Source organism: Aethalodelphis obliquidens, unplaced genomic scaffold (assembly GCF_003676395.1).
Source record: "Aethalodelphis obliquidens isolate GAN/ISIS:26980383/991018 unplaced genomic scaffold, ASM367639v1 scaffold3, whole genome shotgun sequence".
Taxonomy (NCBI): Eukaryota; Metazoa; Chordata; class Mammalia; order Artiodactyla; family Delphinidae; genus Aethalodelphis; species Aethalodelphis obliquidens.
Window position 1 is genome coordinate 80,945,282 of NW_020837947.1, and position 20,541 is coordinate 80,965,822.

The following is a 20,541-nucleotide window of genomic DNA, read 5'->3' on the forward strand; positions in this document are numbered from 1 at the left end:
CCCTTTTCCCGCAGCGCCGCGGGACGGCTCCCAGGTCCCACTCTTCGGAAAGAGCGCGGTGGGATCGCCGCCTTCCCGGCGCTCGGCGTAACTCCGGGGCCGGCAGCGCGCGGCTGGACCGCGTCCCGCTTCCCGCCGACTCCCCGGAGTAGGGGCATCGCCGCCCACCCTGCAGCCCGAGCTCCTCGGCACCCGCGCGGATCCCCCAGGCCCGGCTCCGCACCCCCGCAGCGCCCCGCTACCCACCCCGTGGAGAGCGCGCGGGCCGCGGCTTCCTGAGCGCGGGCGCCGCCGCCGTCCAAACTGCGCGCTGGGGTCCCCCGGCTCGCCCCGGTCCGGGGCGTCCGAGAGGCCGGGGGAGAGCGCACCATGAAGTCAGTGCTCTTCAGCCGCTTCTTCATCCTCCTGCCCTGGATGCTGATCGTCATCATCATGCTCGACGTGGACACACGTAGGCCCGCGCCCCCGCTCACCCCGCGCCCCTACTTCTCGCCCTACGCCGGGGGCCGCGGGGGCGCCCGCCTCCCGCTCCGCCGGGGCGGCCCGGGGCGCGGCCGGGAGCTGCGCAACGAGTCGCGGCCGCCGCCGCCGCTGCCGCCCGAGCCGCCGCTGCCCACCATCTATGCCATCACGCCCACCTACAGCCGCCCGGTGCAGAAGGCCGAGCTGACACGCCTGGCTAACACGTTCCGCCAGGTGGCGCAGCTGCACTGGATCCTGGTGGAGGACGCGGCTGCGCGCAGCGAGCTGGTGAGCCGCTTCCTGGCGCGCGCTGGGCTGCCCAGCACGCACCTGCACGTGCCCACGCCGCGGCGCTACAAGCGGCCCGGGCTGCCGCGCGCCACCGAGCAGCGCAACGCCGGCTTGGCCTGGTTGCGCCAGAGGCACGGGCACCAGCGCGCGCAGCCCGGCGTGCTCTTCTTCGCCGACGACGACAACACCTACAGTCTCGAGCTCTTCCAGGAGGTAGCGGCCGGCGCGCCCCGCCGGGGGTGGGGCAGGCGGGCGGGAGGGGCCCCCGCGTGCCGGTCCTGACGCCGCTGCGCTGGGCAGTGCTCACCTACCCGGGCGCGCACTCGGGACTCCGGGCGCAGAGCTCCGCAGCCCCCCGCTGGCCCCGGGGGTGGAGGGGGTGGGAGGACCACTGTGACTCGGGGAGGGAGTCTGGCGGGGGCTTTGCTGCTCCCCCGCCCCGACACACATACACCGGCCCCACGATTGGGCCGAGGCGGTGGCGCAGGTGTGAGGCGCGGGGATGATTTCTAGGAGCTGGGCTCTGTCCGGCCTGAGGATGGAGCTCCGTGGGGCCGGGCTGCAGGAGAGACCGGGGAGGGACCCAGCGCACTGGGGGCGGGCTCGGTGGTCTCCGAGGCCCTTCTGCGCACACAGGTGTGATTCTGAGTCTAGAACCATATCGGGAGGACGGTGGAGAAGGAAACTAAAAATCAGCCCAGAGACACATTTCTCTCGTACAGTCCGCTGGCACGGAAATGGTTACTAGAGAAAACCCTGACTTCTAAGGGGTCCTCCTTCCATCTCTTCCCGCACCCCGCAAAGGCCCTTACAGACTCTAAAGATGACCCCCTTTAAGAGGAAGCCCTCTGGTAACTGAGTCGAGACTGCCCTGCCCTGTGGTTCTGTCTTTCTGCAGTCCGAGGTATCAGCTGGACTGCCCGTTTCCTTTTCCTTACCCTTCTCTAGGACCCTCTTTGGACACTCTGGCACCGGGCCATTGCATCCTGGTGCCCGCCATGAGGTCCTCGGCGCAGCCCGGCCTGCTGCTGCTGCGATGGCACACTTTTCCTTGGAGGCTACAGGTGCATAAAGCCATCAGGCACCGGGTTAGAACAGGTGTTAGTTCTTGAGGCTGGTATATTGCCGCCTGAGTGTGTGCGCATGCGCGAGCGTTCTGCAAATGAGGCTGGATTGCGTAGTTTTTCACTTTTCTTGTTCCTCTTCCACAAATATAGTGGAAAAAAAATCTTGGGCTTTGTGACATATCGTGGGACTGTTGCCTTCCTCTCCCCCAAATTCCTGACATCCTGCCTCCGAGACGCCATCATCCCTCCTCTTCCGCCAAGTAAACTGGACAATCTGTACGTCTAGAAATCACAAACGTCCCATGCTTTCATCCAGATATCTCAGTTTGGCTTTCATAACCTCAGGACGGAGCTATTCTATACCTCTCCAGCTTAATTTTTCTGCCTGTGTGGCTTTAAAAATCCATTTCTTAAGGGCAATCGCTACCTTCATTTCTTTTTTTTCTTTTCTTTTCTTTTCTTTTTTTTTTTGCGGTACGCGGGCCTCTCACTGTTGTGGCCTCTCCCGTTGCGGAGCACAGGCTCCGGACGCGCAGGCTCAGCGGCCATGGCTCACGGGCCCAGCCGCTCCGCGGCATGTGGGATCTTCCCGGACCGGGGCACGAACCCGTGTCCCCTGCATCGACAGGCGGACTCCCAACCACTGCGCCGCCAGGGAAGCCCGCTGCCTTCATTTCTATTCATCATTTCCTGCTTCATGAATAAAAGGACCAGTCATTGCTCCCATCTTTTCTTTTCATGCTTTCGCGATGAAGGGCTTTCTTCACATGTTCCCTCCCCCACGAAGAAATCAATAAGCTTGTCATCTATAGTATGGTCTTTATTATAACCAAGATTAGAGATATCATCTGATGTTTTAAGTTGGGTTCTTATTGTGATCCTGTTTGTGTACTCTTGCCCCCAAAAGACGTGGTTTGTATTCTGAAGCAAAGACCCTTACATTTCAGTATGCCATCATTTTAAACCCCAAAGTCTTTTTTTAAAATAATATTTATTTATTGCTTATCATATTCTAGTAGGGTCTTAGGTTTAGTTTTTTTTTTTAAACATCTTTATTGGAGTATAATTGCTTTACAGAGTGTGTTAGTTTCTGCTTTATAACAAAGTGAATCAGCTATACATATACATTATATCCCCATATCTCTTCCCTCCTGCGTCTCCCTCCCTCCCACCCTCATTATCCCCACCCACTCACCCCCCACCCCCTCTAGGTGGTCACAAAGCACCTAGCAGATCTCCCTGTGCTATGTGGCTGCTTCCCACTAGCTATCGTAAACCCCAAAGTCTTTTTTCCTTCTTCTACAACTTGGAAGTTGCCCTACCTGTGAAAATGTGTGGTCTTATGTAAGCAAAATACTGAGCATTATTATTAATTAACCTTTTAAGGGGACGGGCTATGAAGAGCCGTGCGTTTCAGTTTCTTCCAGCTTCTAGCCGGTTGGTGTGAGGTATTGGATTGAACTGGCACAGAGTTAGCACAGACGGGCAGAGAAACGGCTCAGAACACAGTCTTCCTTTGATGCTTCCCAAACTGAAAGGAAGGCTTGGTGGTGGTGGATATGAAGCAGAAAGAGAAGAATGCAGTAGGGTTTTTTTTATTGGTCCACGGGGGAGAAAAGAGAGAGAGAAGATAAAAGAAAGAGGCGAGGGTAAGGAGAAAAAAATAGCTTTGGCTGAGAGGAAACTATATAGGAAAGAAATGCAAAACTTTCAAGACACTAACGTTTTGTACAGTTGGAAGTAATGAAATATTCAAAATCAGCTTAAGAGCATGTGCAACTGTTAATTAAGGAGCGGTGCCACATATACGAAATAAACAAGAGAAGGGATTTTTTAAAGAGCATAACATGCATGATACACTTAGAATTTAAGTTCTGTAGCTCCTGGAGGTTCCTCCCAGACAGGCATTTTGGGACTAATCCCCTTCTCACCCACCATCCCTCCCCCAGCACAGTGTTTTTGGACAAAGCAGGCATCTCTGTGTTCACCAGGCATCTATGTTGAGACATGCAGTCTTCTTTTACAGCACATTCTTTTCACGGCAAGCAGGATTGCACTCTCTAAAAAGTCAGATTAGTGGAGTTTATGCATCCTTAGTCTTGTGCATTAATGAGCTGGCCTACTCTCCACCAGTTCTGGGAATAATGATTCCATGCGGATTGCAGTCTAGACAGTGCTCTCTTGGAGAAAAGGTAGGACCAGTTAAAACATCTAAAAACTACAGCTCCTTGGGTGGGAGGGCAGGTGCTGATCAGGGATGCTGTAGGGCCAGGCGTATATCTAAGCCCTTTCTGTGGTGCACACACATTCATTTTTAAGTGATTCACAGTACCTTAGGAAAGAGTGTCCTGAGTTAACCTTCATCTTTTATTCATGGTGCCCCTCATTTCCACGGTTGATGTTAACACAGATAAGATAAAAGGAGGAAAATGAACCAGGTACAAATGAGCTCACTAAGCATTGGCTGCAAATGAAGGCAAGTAAAAGCTGAAAGGTCTCCAAATTAAATGAAAGGTGCAATAGGCTCCCTGTGTCCAATTATTCCTCCCTGGTAACTGGAATGGAGCCTTCTTCTCCCATCCAGCTAGCTAATTCTCAGGCTCCCCTTTCAACTGAGCTGTGCCACCAGGAAAGAAATATTTGCATCGAACAATCCTATGCTTAATAGCCAAATCATTTGCAAATGAAGCTGTGTGAATTGTAGCCGCAGAAGCTGGGCTGTCCATTGGAGAAGGAGGTGCCTGGAGTTTTCCACGTTGCCAGTAACTCAGCATGGCCTCTTCCTGTGGCTTGATGGGGTTTGGCACCGTGGCTCACGGGTAACCCTGCTGCCCGCCGCCTGCACACCCCATCGACATAGCTCTCCGGAAGCGCTGATTCGCAAAGGATGTACACGGCTTTCGTAAAAATGGCAGCCACAGACCAACGGGACTGTAGCTGGTCACGTTTTCAATAACGCTATTGATCAGGTTTGTGTCCTTTGCTAGAAAACCTTCCAAGCTCTCTCGAGTTCAAAGCAGCCGCCTTTCAGGTGAAGTTACTTTCACCTTGGGAAACCCGTTGAGTTGAGAGGTTAAAAAAGGGCACTTTCCAAGCAAGAAAATGAAACTTTTAAAACTTTAAATTGAGCGAGGTGAGGCTGAAAGACAAGCTGACTCTGAAAACACCTTAGGGGCTCAGGAAAGGGCTCAGTTAATGAGACCAGCTTTGGAAGACGTTTCTGGCAAGCAGTGAACTAGAGAGGCCCTTTGTTGGATGCTGTGTTGGGTGCAGTGAAGCGGTTTGTGTGCCGGGAGTGGTGAGGGCGAGTTTGTCCTGCTCTTTTCTGATCATTTATACATATGTTCCTCCCTTTACATGCAGCTCACTGGAGCCCCTAATCCAAAGGATGTTCAGATTTACAGTGTTCGGCACTTTCCCCCTAAATAGTAGATTCTGGATGTATTTCCTGAAAGGAGACAGGAGATCTCCCTTTCCTTTTTCCCCTGACGCAGTTACTTGGTGTGGGATGTTTATCTTTTCAAAGTGAAGAAACCTCAAAGATTCTCTTAGGGGGTAGCATCCAACGACGATTTTACCTGAAATGCTCCCCTTGTGTTTTCTTTCTTCCCACCTAAAAGCATGTTAATAGCCACACCATAAGTCTGATCAAATGTGAGAATTGTGTAAACTGGATTTATAAAACTACGGGCAGCTTTCTTAGGCTATCAGTGTTAAATCTGTACGTTTTCTTTACTCCCGCTGGGTGGACAGTACTTGAGCTGTGGTTCCTTTTGGACAGGGTTCTCCTTGGACACCAGCAGTTTTCATTTGGATTTTGATATTTTAATGGGCCAGAAATAACTCTGGGTTTAAAAGGCCTTCTCTCTTCTGCCTCTTCCTTTTGTCTTTTTCCCATTCTTCGTCCTCCAACCTACTTTTCACCGATTATTCTGTCTCATGAATAGACATGAAGGCATGTCCGGGCTGTTGTCGGCTACAATGAATGTGTGTCTTTTAAGCATTTAGACTTTGTCTGAAGCTTCTTGGAAACTAGTGGGCGACTCCATTTTCTTCCATCTACCCCACTTGCCTCTGGATTGCAGGCTTGTAAATTTTCTCGTGTGAACAGTAGTGGAATAGTAATTGCTTTTAAGGCATGCTACAGAAGCAGAATAGAAGAACCGAAGTCGACGGCCTTATTTATTAACTATTCCAGGTGCTACTCAAGTAGTGGGGGTTTTTTGGTACAGAATTCAATAATCTTCAGAGATATCTACTCAGACCTCTTGGACTCTGATGAAATATTTGCTGGGTCTGCATAAATTAAGACAACATTATTTATCTTTGATTTGCAGTGCTGTTGAAGCATGCCATTTAAGTTTTGCGTAGTTATCAAATTCTCCCCTGAAACACAAATAAAATCGTCATACCAGTCCCTAGGTAGGTAGGTAGGCTGCTAAGTAGGCAGGTTTAGATTTCCAGTTCATAGAAATAAACTAAGATAATCCATTGTTCGTACCAGGTCATTTTTGGGGACAACTTTAAATAAATGTGTGGGATACCCTTTACCATGGATACAAGCAAAATGAGCACTTACTGTGGGCCACGAACCATATTTAGGGTTTTACGTGTATTAGCTCATTTGATCCTCACATCAGCCCCTGAGGTAGGCTCTAGTATGGTCCCCATTCTCCACCGTCCTAATGCTAATGTTTAGGCATGAACACAGTTCTCTGGTGAGTGCAGGGACTTTTAAAAATACAGCCTGAATCTAATATAGTCGTTACCCGGATCGCTAAAATCAGCGTCCCCCGTTTCCAGAAGAGCTGAAGTAGCAGGAAGTGGCTTACAAGGTCATGGAGCTGTTCCGAGACAGGATGGGGGGCCCAGTGCCCCGGTTCTGGAGCCTGCCCTCTGACGCCCTGCAACCCATCCCACTAACGTGTATAGTCAGGTGGGCGCGTGTCATTGTGACGAGTAAAGCGTCCGATCGGCCGGAGTCCTCTGATACCATTCTAGCTTCTGCCGTACTTGAACTCAGGGCTGTCTTCTTTTCTAAGCATTTATATTAATTAACTTGTTTCGTATTGAGATCTAGTTGATTTACAATGTTGTGTTCATCTCAGGTGTACAGCAAAGTGATGCAGTGTTAGATACGGGTCTGTCTTCTGGGCTGTTGTCAACTTCTCATGTTCTCTCTTGACCTTTTCTTCCTGATGTAATTGGATCTTATGGAAATTTTGCCTCCTCTCTGTCTCACCAAGAGACCGTTTGATTTTTAGATTATGTTTTCAAGTCAGGTGAAAACTGCCAAGTTAGTGCGTACCCTGTAGTCTTATATGTTCTTGAACTGTATATTCCTGGGAACAGGTAAGAATTAATTTCTGCAAGAAGATGAAACATTAATTTTTTTTCCTCAGTTGATATGTGTACATCAGCAACGTTATCTGCTGGGCGTGTACCCTGTCAGGGCAGACAGATGGAAGGGAAGAATAATTTTCAGGATAGAATGATGATGGGGGGTGACGCTGGATTGTTCCAGGTGGGCTCAGTGGTTTACCATCAGGACAGAGGAGCGGGGCTGGGGACCTCAGCCAGTCTGAGCTGCAGCTGGTGTGGGTGACACACCCCTACCAGTTGCTTCCTCCCATGGGCGCTGGGGCAGCCCCCCACCCCCACCCCCAGAGCACAAGATGAGCTTGTAGGAACCTTTGAGGTGGTCGTTATACTGACCACTGCTGGCCCGCACTCACAGATTCACCAGACGACTCCCTTGTGGGTAGGAGGTTTGTTAATGGTCTGATTCTTCTGGTACTAGAAATTTCCCTGGATTAAAAACAAAATTAGTAAATCCTGAGCTGAGTCTTTTTGCATCCTAGGAAAACCTTGAGGATGGCTGTTCTTTACCAAAAGTCAGATTATTTGGTCTTTTTCCCCAAATAACTAAAAACTCAGTTGTTTTTGCCCCCCCCCCATCTCCTCCATCAGTGGAAAGAGAACTTTAGACAGTATGAGTTACGTGCAGGATCTAAGACTGTCGTTCCTGCCGCCCAAATAGTAGGTATTTGTCGATTGTCTCTTCATCTCTCTAATGAAAGCTGCATGTGCTAAATGCTGAATGTTCGCCATTAACTGGGTTTTCCCTGATCTAAGTGTATTCTAGCAGTAATAGGGTATCACTGTGCCAGATTCCTTGTGCCTACTTGGGCTTAATTAAACATGACCATGTTCAGAAGATATTTGAACGTAATGAATTCGTATCCTCCTCCACTTAACAGATGTTAATTGAGCACCTACTATGTGCCGGGCGCTGTGTTAGTTACTGCAGGGCGGAACAGCGCTGTGAACGCAGAGCGTCCCCGCCCTCTCAGATTGAGCATCTGGACCACATCTGCACACTAAGATCAGTGCCTGTTGAGAGAAACGCAGGTGCCTGGGTGGGTAAAGCAGAGGCCCCTGATGGAGCTGTGAGTTGTAGGAGGGAGTGACATGTGAGCTGACACCTAAAGGAGGAGGGCTGGGTGGGGCATGGGGCAGGGAAGAAAGAGCCCTCCAGGCAGAGAAAGCCATGCTCGCCAACAGTCTGTGAATTTGGAAAGTGTGGACACAGCAGTGTGAGGGACATGCCTTTACTTTTTTACATCTGCTTTTCAGATCCCCCATCAGGCAAAGCTTTGACCTTTACGTTCTTAATTAGAACTTGGATTAGGTGGGTAGTAAATTAATAGAAAAAATGTAGATATATATATATTTGTCCATCTAGTTGTACCAAGGAATTGTTAATGTAGACAGTTGTGATTCATTGTGGCAGCTAACGTCACTTTATGGAACGGAGTGCAGCGTGTGTGTTGCAGTTCACCGTCTCTCCCGCTAGAATATAAACTCCGTGAGGGTAGGAATTTTCTTCTGTTCACTGCTGTGTCTCTAGTGTCTGGCATTTAGTAAATGCTCACTCAAAACTGAGTGGATTGTAGGAAGCTTTGGAGCTGAGGGACTCTGTTCCCTCCCGAAGGAGGCTGTTCCTGGAAAGGGGCCCCCGCACAGGGACTGTCAGTCAGATCACAGCCTTGAAGTCTGTGTGTGGGGCTGGGGTTACACTGAGCCCTTTAAGTAGTAACTGGAAGAAAAATTGGCCCCTGCTCTGACTCTGAGAGCTTTCAGTGCTAAGGAGAGGGGGAGAGAGACCCGTGAACATTAGTGTGTAGCCAGGCGTCCCTGTGGATGCCTTGAGGGCGAGGGGAGGGGTGTGGAGCCCGCGGCGGGTGTGCCCGCTTCCCACGTGTGAGGCTGGAGGCTGGTGGGGGGCTCGAGCGGGAGCTTGGGGGTTAAACAGCCCCACGTTCAAGTCCAGCTTCACTGCCCAGAGGTCGTGGGACATAGGCGAGGGTTGCCTGCCCTACTACGATGGCCCCCAGTACTGAACAGAGGTGCCTTATAAACATTTTTTTAACATCTTTATTGGAGTATAATTGCTTTACAGTGGTGTGTTAGTTTCTGCTTTATAACAAAGTGAATCAGTTATACATATGTTCCCATATCCCCGCCCTCTTGCGTCTCCCTCCCTCCCACCCTCCCTATCCCACCCCTCTAGGTGGTCACAAAGCACCGAGCTGATCTCCCTGTGCTATGCGGCTGCTTCCCACTAGCTATCTATTTTACGTTTGGTAGTGTATATATGTCCATGCCACTCTCACACGTTGTCCCAGCTTACCCTTCCCCCTCCCCATATCCTCCAGTCCATTCTCTAGTAGGTCTGCGTCTCCATTCCCATCTTACCCCTAGGTTCTTCATGACCCTTTTTTTCTTAGATTCCATATATATGCGTTAGCATACGGTATTTGTCTTTCTCCTTCTGACTTACTTCACTCTGTATGACAGACTCTAGGTCCAACCGCCTCACTACAAATAACTCAACTTCGTTTCTTTTTATGGCTGAGTAATATTCCATTGTATATATGTGCCACATCTTCTTTATCCATTCATCCAATGATGGGCACTTAGGGTGCTTCCATAAACATTCTTTTCCCCTGCTTCCCTACGGTGGCTGCCCGGGTGACGGGTCTCCCGCAGAGCTGCGCTGTCCCACTTGGGTAGCTGCCTCTGAGTCCTCTGCTCCTGAAATCTGGACGGAGTTTCTGGAGGCCTGGAGGGGAGGAGGGGGTAGAAGTGCTTGATTTTCCCAAGTTAGTCTGTATCTGGGGGAACTGGGAAATTGGGGATCTGAATTACACTGCTGGGTTAGGACGGTGATTAGCGAGACAGGAGTTAAAGAGGGCTTGTCGATAAAGGGTCCTGGAGGAGGTGAGATGGGAGAGAGTAGAAAGCAGCTTAAGGAGGTTTTAGGCTGGGAGGATGTAGAAGGATGTCCTCCTGCGGGTCAGGAGGTGTGGGGCCGGCTGGGGAGTGTGTGCAAGGTCGCAGGTTGGCGTGCCTGGGTCTCAGAGCAGGGCATACACGCAACTTCCTGCAGCTCCTGGGTGTGCGTGTTAGTTACAGTTGGGGCCCCAGCCTCTGGCGTGGACCTAGGGTGTTTTACATGATAGGTTCTTTCTGCCATGAATGGACGAATCAAAGAGGCAACATGTTACAAAGGAGGGCGCAGCTTAATAGGAATGAAATGAAGCCACTTTTCAGGCACATGATTAGAAGCAATAGCTTGATTTTTTAAGGGTCGTCTGCTGGGTGGGAAGGTTAGCTGTATCGGGCTCCCCAGCACCTGTTGACAGAGGAAGCAGGGAGGATCGACTGGACAGGCTTTCCCTGTGCCCAGGCCCCTCCAGCCTTGGCTGGAACACGGGGGGGCATCCGCCGCCTGGCACTTATGGGGAGGTTCACCCCGAGCTGCTTTCTGGTTTTTCAAATGTTGCTTAAATTTTCATCAATAAAAACATTTTATAGCCCATTTCCTGCCATCCTGGGGAAGACGTAGCCGTTGGAGTGGGGGCTGCGTGCGTGCGTGTGGCCCCATCTGTCCGTCCGCAGGTCCCTGGGCACCTTCTGGGCTGTATGGGTGCAGATGGCTCTCTCCTCTCCCTGTTCTTTCTTCACAGAGTCTGCGCCATGCAGGTTAGTCTCTGACCAGAAGTGTGATCACACCCAGGGGTCTTTGATATTTTCTGTTCATATAACTCCTAAAAGAGTTCGGTAAAATTACATGCCCTCTAGGATATTTTCAAATTGATGTCTACATTTTTAAAATCATTTAAAATAGTTGCAAAGCACGTGATTTCCAGTGTATTATAGTGAATCACTCCGTTGTACATCTGAAACTAATATAATATTGCAAATCAACTATACTTCAATAAAAAAAGGTCTCTGTAGGTTTGGGTTAACAATATAATTAGGTATAAACAAGTCATCAAAACAACATAAATATTAATTGTATAATTAATATTTGTATAATTAATATATACAATTATTAATTATATAATTAATATATAATTAAGAGTTGTATAATTAATTAAGTATAAAAGCTACATTTCTTGGAACTTGATTTCTTACTGGAATAGATGAAGCATTTTGTTGCTGTTGATACATACTTTGTATCGTTGTTGAGTGTTACTTATTACTGGAAGGAGGTGGGGTTTAGCAGAAGTTTGGTTGCCATTGGGTCACCCTTGTTTGGATAAAGAAGTAAATAAGGTGGAAAGCATTTTCTTCTAGCAGAGTTCTTCACGTTTTTGAACCCTCAAGTTCTAAGCCGAAAGTCATATGTTGATCTCTTAGCAAAAATGATTTTAATAATCTATGGATGACATGCGTTCAATTTTGTTGAAAAAAATCATGTCGAAACATTCTGTCTTCTAAAAGGACTTATTACCCATTCATTAGAGAGGTTAGTTTTCCTAATAAGACAGTAGTATTTCTAACTGCCTTTGTTTGGTCCTGGAGCACATTTAATATGATCCAGGATGGATATGAAGCTGGAGCAGGCCAACTGGGACAAGGATGGATGAAAGGCAGGACCTGCCCCTCCATCCAAGGAGCAGATTTAGGGGAGCGTATGCAGGGTGGCCCAGGGGTTGAGAACGTGTCCCCTTAAAGGTATCTGCGCTCACATGGTCCAGGAGAGTCTTCGTAGATGCCGGAGGCCCAGGCACCCCCAGCCTGAAAACTGCTGTTTTGGTAGAAGGAGCATTAAGTTAGGAACTGGAAACTGTGGGCTCCAGGCCCGGCCGAGCCTCAGCCCTCGTGACCGCAGGGGTGTTGACGCTTTGCTGTGTGCTAGGCCCCATGTTAGGCGTTGAGATGTTTAATTCTCCTCGTGTGTCTAAGGCGGGAACCAGGGTGTCCTTTTTACAAATGAAGAGAAGCCCTACTATTCAGCTTCCCCACGGGCCTGGGGGTGACGTGTACAGTTGTAGGGACTCCGTGAGGGGATACATGTGTCACGTGGGTCAGAAGGGCAGCTTCCCAACCCACCTGGACATCCGCTGTCCCGGGGGTCTGGCCCCAGGAGCTGGGGAGAGGCTGCAGAAGACACGATGCCCCAGCGCCCCCTGCTGCCGAGCCTGCACAGCCCCAGCAGTCGGCCGACGGGGTCCACGTGTGGACACGTTATCATCTAGATAAACTCCACGTTGCAAGACTAAAATGCGTGTCCTTCTTAAAGGTCAAGTGACAGTTTGGGGATATTTTTGTAACTTTGAAAAGTTCCTCCACTGCATCTGTTCACGCTGGCGAAAGTGCTCGAGGCGTCCTTGGGAAGTCTCTCTGCCAGGGGAGCTGCAGCCTCGCTTTGCAGAGAAGCTCGGGCTCCCACTTTGCGGAGAGCTGGGGCGTGGGGCTCTTGCTAATTGCCTTTGATCCCTGCCGGGCATACTCAAAAGACAGGTTTTATGCTCTTTACCTGTTCTGGTCTTGCCTTTCCCCTCTGTTTAGGGATTTTAAAAAGATTTAAAAACAGAAACATAATAAGAACCTGCTGTATGACACAGGGAACTCTACTCAACACTCTGACATGGCCTGTATGGAAACAGAATCTAAGAAAGAGTGGATATATGTACATGTATAACTGGTTCACTTTGCTGTACACCTGAAACTAACACAACACTGTACATCAACAATACTCCAAGAAAAATTCATTTAAAAAAATTTTTTTAAAACCCCCAAAGCATTAATATAAAGTCGTGTTGACAATGCTTGTGGTGTCTGTCGGTGATGATTTGTGGCTTTACGGCACTCCAGAGTTTCCTCTGAAAACCAGTTGATGGTCCTGTAGATTAAAATATAGGCATTCATTTGGTTGCTCTCGGAAATCCGGTGACATTTAAAAGCAAACGCCTATTCTGTTTCTTGTTATGTCTCTCTTCCCTCCTTGTCAAGGGCCGTGGGGCAGAAACAAAAGTTGAGTATGCGTTTTAGAATTTTTATTATGGTAAAATATGTGTCACGTGAAGTTTACCATTTTAACCGTTTTTAAGTGTGCAGATCCGTGGCATTTGAGTACATCCACTCTGTTGTGCAGTCATCACCTCTGTCCATCTCCAGAACTTTTTCGTCATCCAAACTGAAACTCTGTACCCTTTAAACAATAACTCCCCAATGGCCCTCCCTTCCAGCCCCTCATAACCTATAATCTACTTTCTGTCTCTATGAATTGGGCTATCCCAGGTACCTCCTATGAGGTAGAATCATGCAATATCTGTCCCTTGGGGTCTGGCTTATTTTACTTCATGTAATGTCTTCACAGTTGATCCACATCGTAGCACGTATCAAAATTCCATTCCTTTTTAAGGTTGAAAACTATTCCGTCGTATGTACGGACGATATTTTGTTTATCCATTCAACGACCAACGGATGCCGGGTTGTTTCCACCTTTCGGTTGTTGCGAATGCATCTTTGAACGTTGGTATACAAATATGTGTTTGAGTGTCTGCTTTCAATGCTTTTATGTGTACATATTCAGAAGTGGAAAATATGGTAATTCTGCGTCTAAATTTTTGAGGAACTGCCATACTGTTTTTCCAACTGTTGTTTATTTTTTATAATAGACAACCTAAGGGATGTGAGGTCATATCTCATGGTTTTGATTTATATTTCCCTAGTGGTTAGTGATGCTGACCATTTTTTTCTTGCGCTTGTACTATTTGTATATCTTTTCTGGAGAAATGTCTGTTCGTGTCCTTTGCCGATTTTGGAATTAGGTTTGTTTGTTTTTGTTGAGTTTTAGGAGTTCTTTATATATTCTGGATATTAGTCCTATATCAGCTATGTGATTTGCAAATATGTTCTCCCATTCTGAGAGGTGCTTTTTTATTCTGTTGATAGTGTCCTAAAGTTTTAAATTTTGATGGAGTTCAGCTTATCTACTTTTTTCTTTTGTTGCCTGTGCTTTTGGTATCATGACCAAAAAAATTGTTGCCAAATTCAATGTCATGAAGCCTTCCCCCTGTGTTTTCTTCTAATAGTTGCAGAATTTTAGCTCTTTTGATTAGGTAATTAATGTTGATTCATTTGGAGTTAATTTTTGTACAAAATATTACATGGTATCTTTTGCATGTGGATATCTAGTTTTCCCCAGCCCCATTTGTTGAAAGGACTGTCCTTTCCCCATTGAATGGTATTGGCACCCTTGCTAAAAGTCATTTGACCGTATATATGTGACCGTTTATTTCTAAGCCCTTTGTTCTGCTCCACTAGTCAATATGTCTGTCTTTATGCCAGTTCCATACTGTTTCGGTTACTGTTGATTTCAAGTAAGTTTTAAAATCAGGAAGTATGGGTCCTTCGGCTTTCTTTTTCAAGATTTTTTGGACTATTTGGGGTCCCTTACGATTCCATTTGATTGTGGGATGGATTTTTCTATTTCTGCAAAAACCACCGGAGTTTTGAGGGGGATTGCATTAAATGTGCAGATTGCTTTGGGTAGTATTGGTATCTTGACAATATTAAGTCTGTGAATCCATGAACATGAGACATCATTCCATTTATTTATGCCTTCTCTAATTTCTTGCAGCAGTGTTTTATAGTTTTCAGTGTACAAATATTTTGCTTCCTTGGTTAGGATTCTTCTTCTTTTTTTTTTTTTTTACATCTTTATTGGAGTATCATTGCTTTACAATGGTGTGTTAGTTTCTGCTTTATAACAAAGTGAATCAGTTATACATATACGTGTGTTCCCATATCTCTTCCCTCTTGCATCTCCCTCTCTCCCACCCTCCCTATCCCACCCCTCTAGGTGGTCACAAACCACTGAGCTGATCTCCCTGTGCTATGCGGCTGCTTCCCACTAGCTATCTGTTTTACGTTTGGTAGCGTATATATGTCCATGCTTCTCTCTCACACTGTCACAGCTTACCCTTCCCCCTCCCCATATCCTCAAGTCCATACTCTAGTAGGTCTGTGTCTTTATTCCTGTCTTACCCCTAGGCTCTTCATGACATTTTTTTTCTTAAATTCCATATATATGTGTTAGGATACGGTATTTGTCTTTCTCTTTCTGACTTACTTCACTCTGTATGACAGACTCTAGGTCCATCCACCTCATTACAGATACCTCAATTTCGTTTCTTTTTATGGCTGAGTAATATTCCGTTGTATATATGTGCCACATTTTCTTTATCCATTCATCTGATGATGGTCACTTAGGTTGTTCCCATCTCCGGGCTATTGTAAATAGAGCTGCAGTGAACATTTTGGTACATGACTCTTTTTGAATTATGGTTTTCTCAGGGTATATGCCCAGTAGTGGGATTGCTGGGTCATATGGTAGTTCTATTTGTAGTTTTTTAAGGAACTTCCGTACTGTTCTCCATAGTGGTTGTACCAATTCACATTCCCACCAGCAGTGCAAGAGTGTTCCCTTTTCTCCACACCCTCTCCAGCATTTATTGTTTCTAGATTTTTAGATAATGGCCATTCTGACTGGTATGAGGTGATATCTCGTAGTTTTGATTTGCATTTCTCTAATGATTAATGATGTTGAGCATTCTTTCACGTGTTTGCTGGCAGTCTGTATATCTTCTTTGGAGAAATCTCTATTTAGGTCTTCTGCCCATTTTTGGATTGGGTTGTTTGTTTTTTTGTTATTGAGCTGCATATAAATTTTGGAGATTAATCCTTTGTCAGTTGCTTCATTTGCAAATATTTTCTCCCATTCTGAGGGTTGTCTTTTGGTCTTGTTTATAGTTTCCTTTACTGTGCAAAAGCTTTGAAGTTTCATTAGGTCCCATTTGTTTCTTTTTATTTTAGTTTCCATGTCTCTAGGAGGTGGGTCAAAAAGGATCTTGCTGTGATTTATGTCATAGACTGTTCTGCCTATGTTTTCCTCTAAGGGTTTGATAGTGTCTGGCCTTACATTTAGGTCTTTAATTCATTTTGAGCTTATTTCTGTGTATGGTGTTAGGGAGTGATCTAATCTCATACTTTTACATGTACCTGTCCAGTTTTCCCAGCACCACATATTGAAGTACTGTCCTTTCTCCATTGTACATTCCTGCCTCCTTTGTCAAAGATAAGGTGACCATATGTGCGTGGGTTTATCTCTGGGCTTTCTATCCTGTTCCATTGATTTCTCTTTCTGTTTTTGTGCCAGTACCATACTGTCTTGATTACTGTAGCTTTGTAGTATAGTCTGAAGTCAGGAAGCCTGATTCCTCCAACTCCGTTTTTCGTTCTCAAGATTCCTTTGGCTATTCGGGGTCTTTTGTGTTTCCATACAAATTGTGAAATTTTTTGTTCTAGTTCTGTGAAAAATACCAGTGGTGGTTTAATAGGGATTGCATTGAATCTGTAGATTGCTTTGGGTAGTAGAGTCATTTTCACAATGTTGATTCTTCCAATCCAAGAACATGGTATATCTCTCCATCTATTTGTATCATCTTTAATTTCTTTCATCAGTGTCTTATAATTTTCTGCATACAGGTCTTTTGTCTCCTTAGGTAGGTTTATTCCTAGATACTTTATTCTTTTTGTTTCCATGGTAAATGGGAGTGTTTTCTTGATTTCACTTTCAGATTTTTCATCATTAGTGTATAGAAATGCCAGAGATTTCTGTGCATTAATTTTGTATCCTGCTACTTTACCAAATTCATTGATTAGCTCTAGTAGATTTCTGGTAGCGTCTTTAGGAATCTCTACGTATAGTATTATGTCATCTGCAAACAGTGACAGCTTTACTTCTTCTTTTCCGATTTGGATTCCTTTTATTTCCTTTTCTTCTCTGATTGCTGTGGCTAAAACTTCCAAAACTATGTTGAATAAAGTGGTGAGAGTGGGCAACCTTGTCTTGTTCCTGATCTTAGTGGAAATGGTTTCAGTTTTTCACCATTAAGGATGATGTTGGCTGTGGGTTTGTCATATATGGCCTTTATTATGTTGAGGTAAGTTCCCTTTATGCCTACTTTCTGCAGGGTTTTTATCATAAATGGGTATTGAATTTTGTCGAAAGCTTTCTCTGCATCTATTGAGATGATCATATGGTTTTTCTCCTTCGGTTTGTTAATATGGTGTATCATGTTGATTGATTTGCATATATTGAAGAATCCTTGCATTCCTGGAATAAACCCCACTTGATCATAATGTATGATCCTTTTAATGTGCTGTTGGATTCTGTTTGCTAGTATTTTGTTGAGGATTTTTGCGTCTATGTTCATCAGTGATATTGGCCTGTAGTTTTCTTTCTTTGTGACATCCTTGTCTGGTTTTGGTGTCAGGGTGATAGTGGCCTCGGAGAATGAGTTTGCAAGTGTTCCTCCCTGTGCTATATTTTGGAAGAGTTTGAGAAGGGTAGGTGTTAGCTCTCCTCTAAATGTTTGATAGAATTCACCTGTGAAGCCATCTGGTCCTGGGCTTTTGTTTGTTGGAAGATTTTTAATCACAGTTTCAATTTCAGTGCTTGTGATTGGTCTGTTCATATTTTCTATTTCTTCCTGATTCAGGCTTGGCAGGTTGTGCATTTCTAAGAATGTGTCCATTTCTTCCAGGTTGTCCATTTTATTGGCATAGAGTTGCTTGTAGTAATCTCTCATGATCTTTTGTATTTCTGCAGTGTCAGTTGTTACTTCTCCTTTTTCATTTCTAATTCTATTGATTTGAGTCTTCTCCCTTTTTTTCTTGAGGAATCTGGCTAATGGTTTATCAATTTTGTTTATCTTCTCAAAGAACCAGCTTTTAGTTTTATTGATCTTTGCTATCATTTCCTTCATTTCTTTTTCATTTATTTCTGATCTGATTTTTATGATTTCTTTCCTTCTGCTAACTTTGGGATTTTTTAGTTCTTCTTTCTCTAATTGCATTAGGTGCAAGGTTAGGTTGTTTATTCGAGATGTTTCCTGTTTCTTAAGGTAGGATTGTATTGCTATAAAATTCCCTCTTAGAACTGCTTTTGCTGCATCCCATAGGTTTTGGGTCGTCATGTCTACATTGTCATTTGTGTCTAGTTATTTTTTAATTTCCTCTTTGATTTCTTCAGTGACATTTCGTTATTAAGTAGTGTATTGTTTAGCCTCCGTGTGTTTGTATTTTTTACAGATCTTTTCCTGTAATTGATATCTAGTCTCATAGCATTGTGGTCAGAAAAGATACTTGATACAATTTCAATTTTCTTAAAATTACGAAGGCTTGATTTGTGACCCAAGATACGATCTATCCTGGAGAATGTTGCATGAGCACTTGAGAAAAATGTGTATTCTGTTGTTTTGGGATGGAATGTCCTATAAATATCAATTAAGTCCATCTTGTTTGATGTATCCTTTAAAGCTTGTGTTTCCTTATTTATTTTCATTTTGGATGATCTGTCCATTGGTGAAAGTGGGGTGTTAAAGTCCCCTACTATGAATGTGTTACTGTCGATTTCCCCTTTTGTGGCTGTTAGTATTTGCTTTATGTGTCGAGGTGCTCCTATGTCGGGTGCATAAATATTTACAATTGTTATATCTTCTTCTTGGATCGATCCCTTGATCATTATGTAGTGTCCTTCTTTGTCTCTTCTAATAGTCTTTATTTTAAAGTCTATTTTGTCTGATATGAGAATTGCTACTCCAGATTTCTTTTGGCTTCCATTTGCATGGAATATCTTTTTCCATCCTCTTACTTTCGCTCTGTATGTGTCTCTAGGTCTGAAGTGGGTCTCTTATAGACAGCATATATAAGGGCCTTGTTTTTGTATCCATTCAACCAATCTGTGTCTTTTGGTGGGAGCATTTAGTCCATTTACATCTAAGGTAATTATCGATATGTATGTTCCTATCCCCATTTTCTTAATTGTTTTGGGTTCGTTATTGTAGGTCTTTTCCTTCTCTTGTGTTTCTTGCCTAGAGAAGTTCCTTTAGCATTTGTTGTAAAGCTGGTTTGGTGGTGCTGAACTCTCTCAGCTTTTGCTTGTCTGTAAATGTTTTAATTTCTCCATCAAATCTGAATGAGATCCTTGCTGGGTAGAGTAATCTTGGTTGCAGGTTTTTCTCCTTCATCACTTTAAGTATGTCCTGCCACTCCCTTCTGGTTTAAAGAGTTTCTGCTGAAAGATCAGCTGTTAACCTTATGGGGATTCCCTTGTATGTTATTTGTTGTTTTTCTCTTGCTGCTTTTAATATGTTTTCTTTGTATTTAATTTTTGACAGTTTGATTAATATGTGTCTTGGTGTATTTGTCCTTGGATTTACCCTATATAGGACTCTCTGTGCTTCCTGGACTTGATCAACTATTTCCTTTCCCATATTAGGGAAGTTTTCAACTATAATCTCTTCAAATATTTTCTCAGTCCCTTTCTTTTTCTCTTCTTCTTCCGGAACCCCTATAATTCAAATGTTGGTGTGTTTAATGTTGTCCCAGTGGTCTCTGAGACTGTCCTCAGTTCTTTTCATTCTTTTTTCTTTATTCTGCTCTGCAGTAGTTATTTCCACTATTTTATCTCCCAGGTCACTTATCCGTTCTTCTGCCTCAGTTATTCTGCTATTGATCCCATCTAGAGTATTTTTAATTTCATTTGTTGTGTTGTTCATTGTTGCTTGTTTCATCTTTAGTTCTTCTAGATCCTTGTTAAATGTTTCTTGCATTTTGTCTATTCTATTTCCAAGATTTTGGATCATCTTTACTGTCATTATTCTGAATTCTTTTTCAGGTAGACTGCCTGTTTCCTCTTCATTTGTTAGGTCTGGTGGGTTTTTATCTTGCTCCTTCATCTGCTGTGTGTTTTTCTGTCTTCTCATTTTGCTTATCTTACTGTGTTTGGGGTCCCCTTTTTGCAGGCTGCAGGTTCGTAGTTCCTGTTGTTTTTGGTGTCTGTCCCCAGTGGCTAAAGTTGGTTCATTGCATTGTGTAGGCTTCCTGGTGGAGGGGACTAGTGCCTGTGTTCTGGTGGGTGGGGCTGGATCTTGTCTTTCTGGTGGGCAGGTCCACATCTGGTGGTGTGTTTTGGGGTGTCTATGGCCTTATTATGATTTCAGGCAGCCTCTCTGCTAATGGGTGGTGTTGTGTGCCTGTCTTGCTAGTTGTTTGGCATAGGGTGTCCAGCACTGTAGCTTGCTGGTCGTTGAGTGAAGCTGGGTGCTGGTGTTGAGATGGAGATCTCTGGGAGATTTTCGCCGTTTGATATTATGTGGAGCTGGGAGGTCTCTTGTGGACCAGTGTCTTGAAGTTGGCTCTCCCACCTCAGAGGCACAGCACTGACTCCTGGCTGCAGCACCAAGAGCCTTTTATCCACACAGCTCAGAATAAAAGGGAGAAAAAGTAGAAAGAAAGAGAAAGAACGAAAGAAAGGAGTGAGTGAGTGAGGGAGGAAGGAAGGAAGGAGGGAAGG

The 20,541-nt window shown here is 45.3% G+C and overlaps 1 protein-coding gene across 2 annotated transcripts in view; it reads left to right on the forward strand.

The window, feature by feature from the left end:
• Positions 1-369: 369 nt before the first annotated feature.
• The window catches only part of B3GAT2 (beta-1,3-glucuronyltransferase 2), a 78,128-nt gene continuing 57,956 nt past the window's right edge, over positions 370-20,541 (forward strand). Inside the window, exon 1 of one of the 2 annotated variants that reach the window (XM_027093030.1) lies at positions 370-966. In XM_027093030.1, coding sequence (XP_026948831.1) covers positions 370-966 — 597 coding nt within the window. The remainder of the gene's footprint in view (positions 967-20,541) is intronic. The other variant, XM_027093032.1, reaches the window with a different exon arrangement.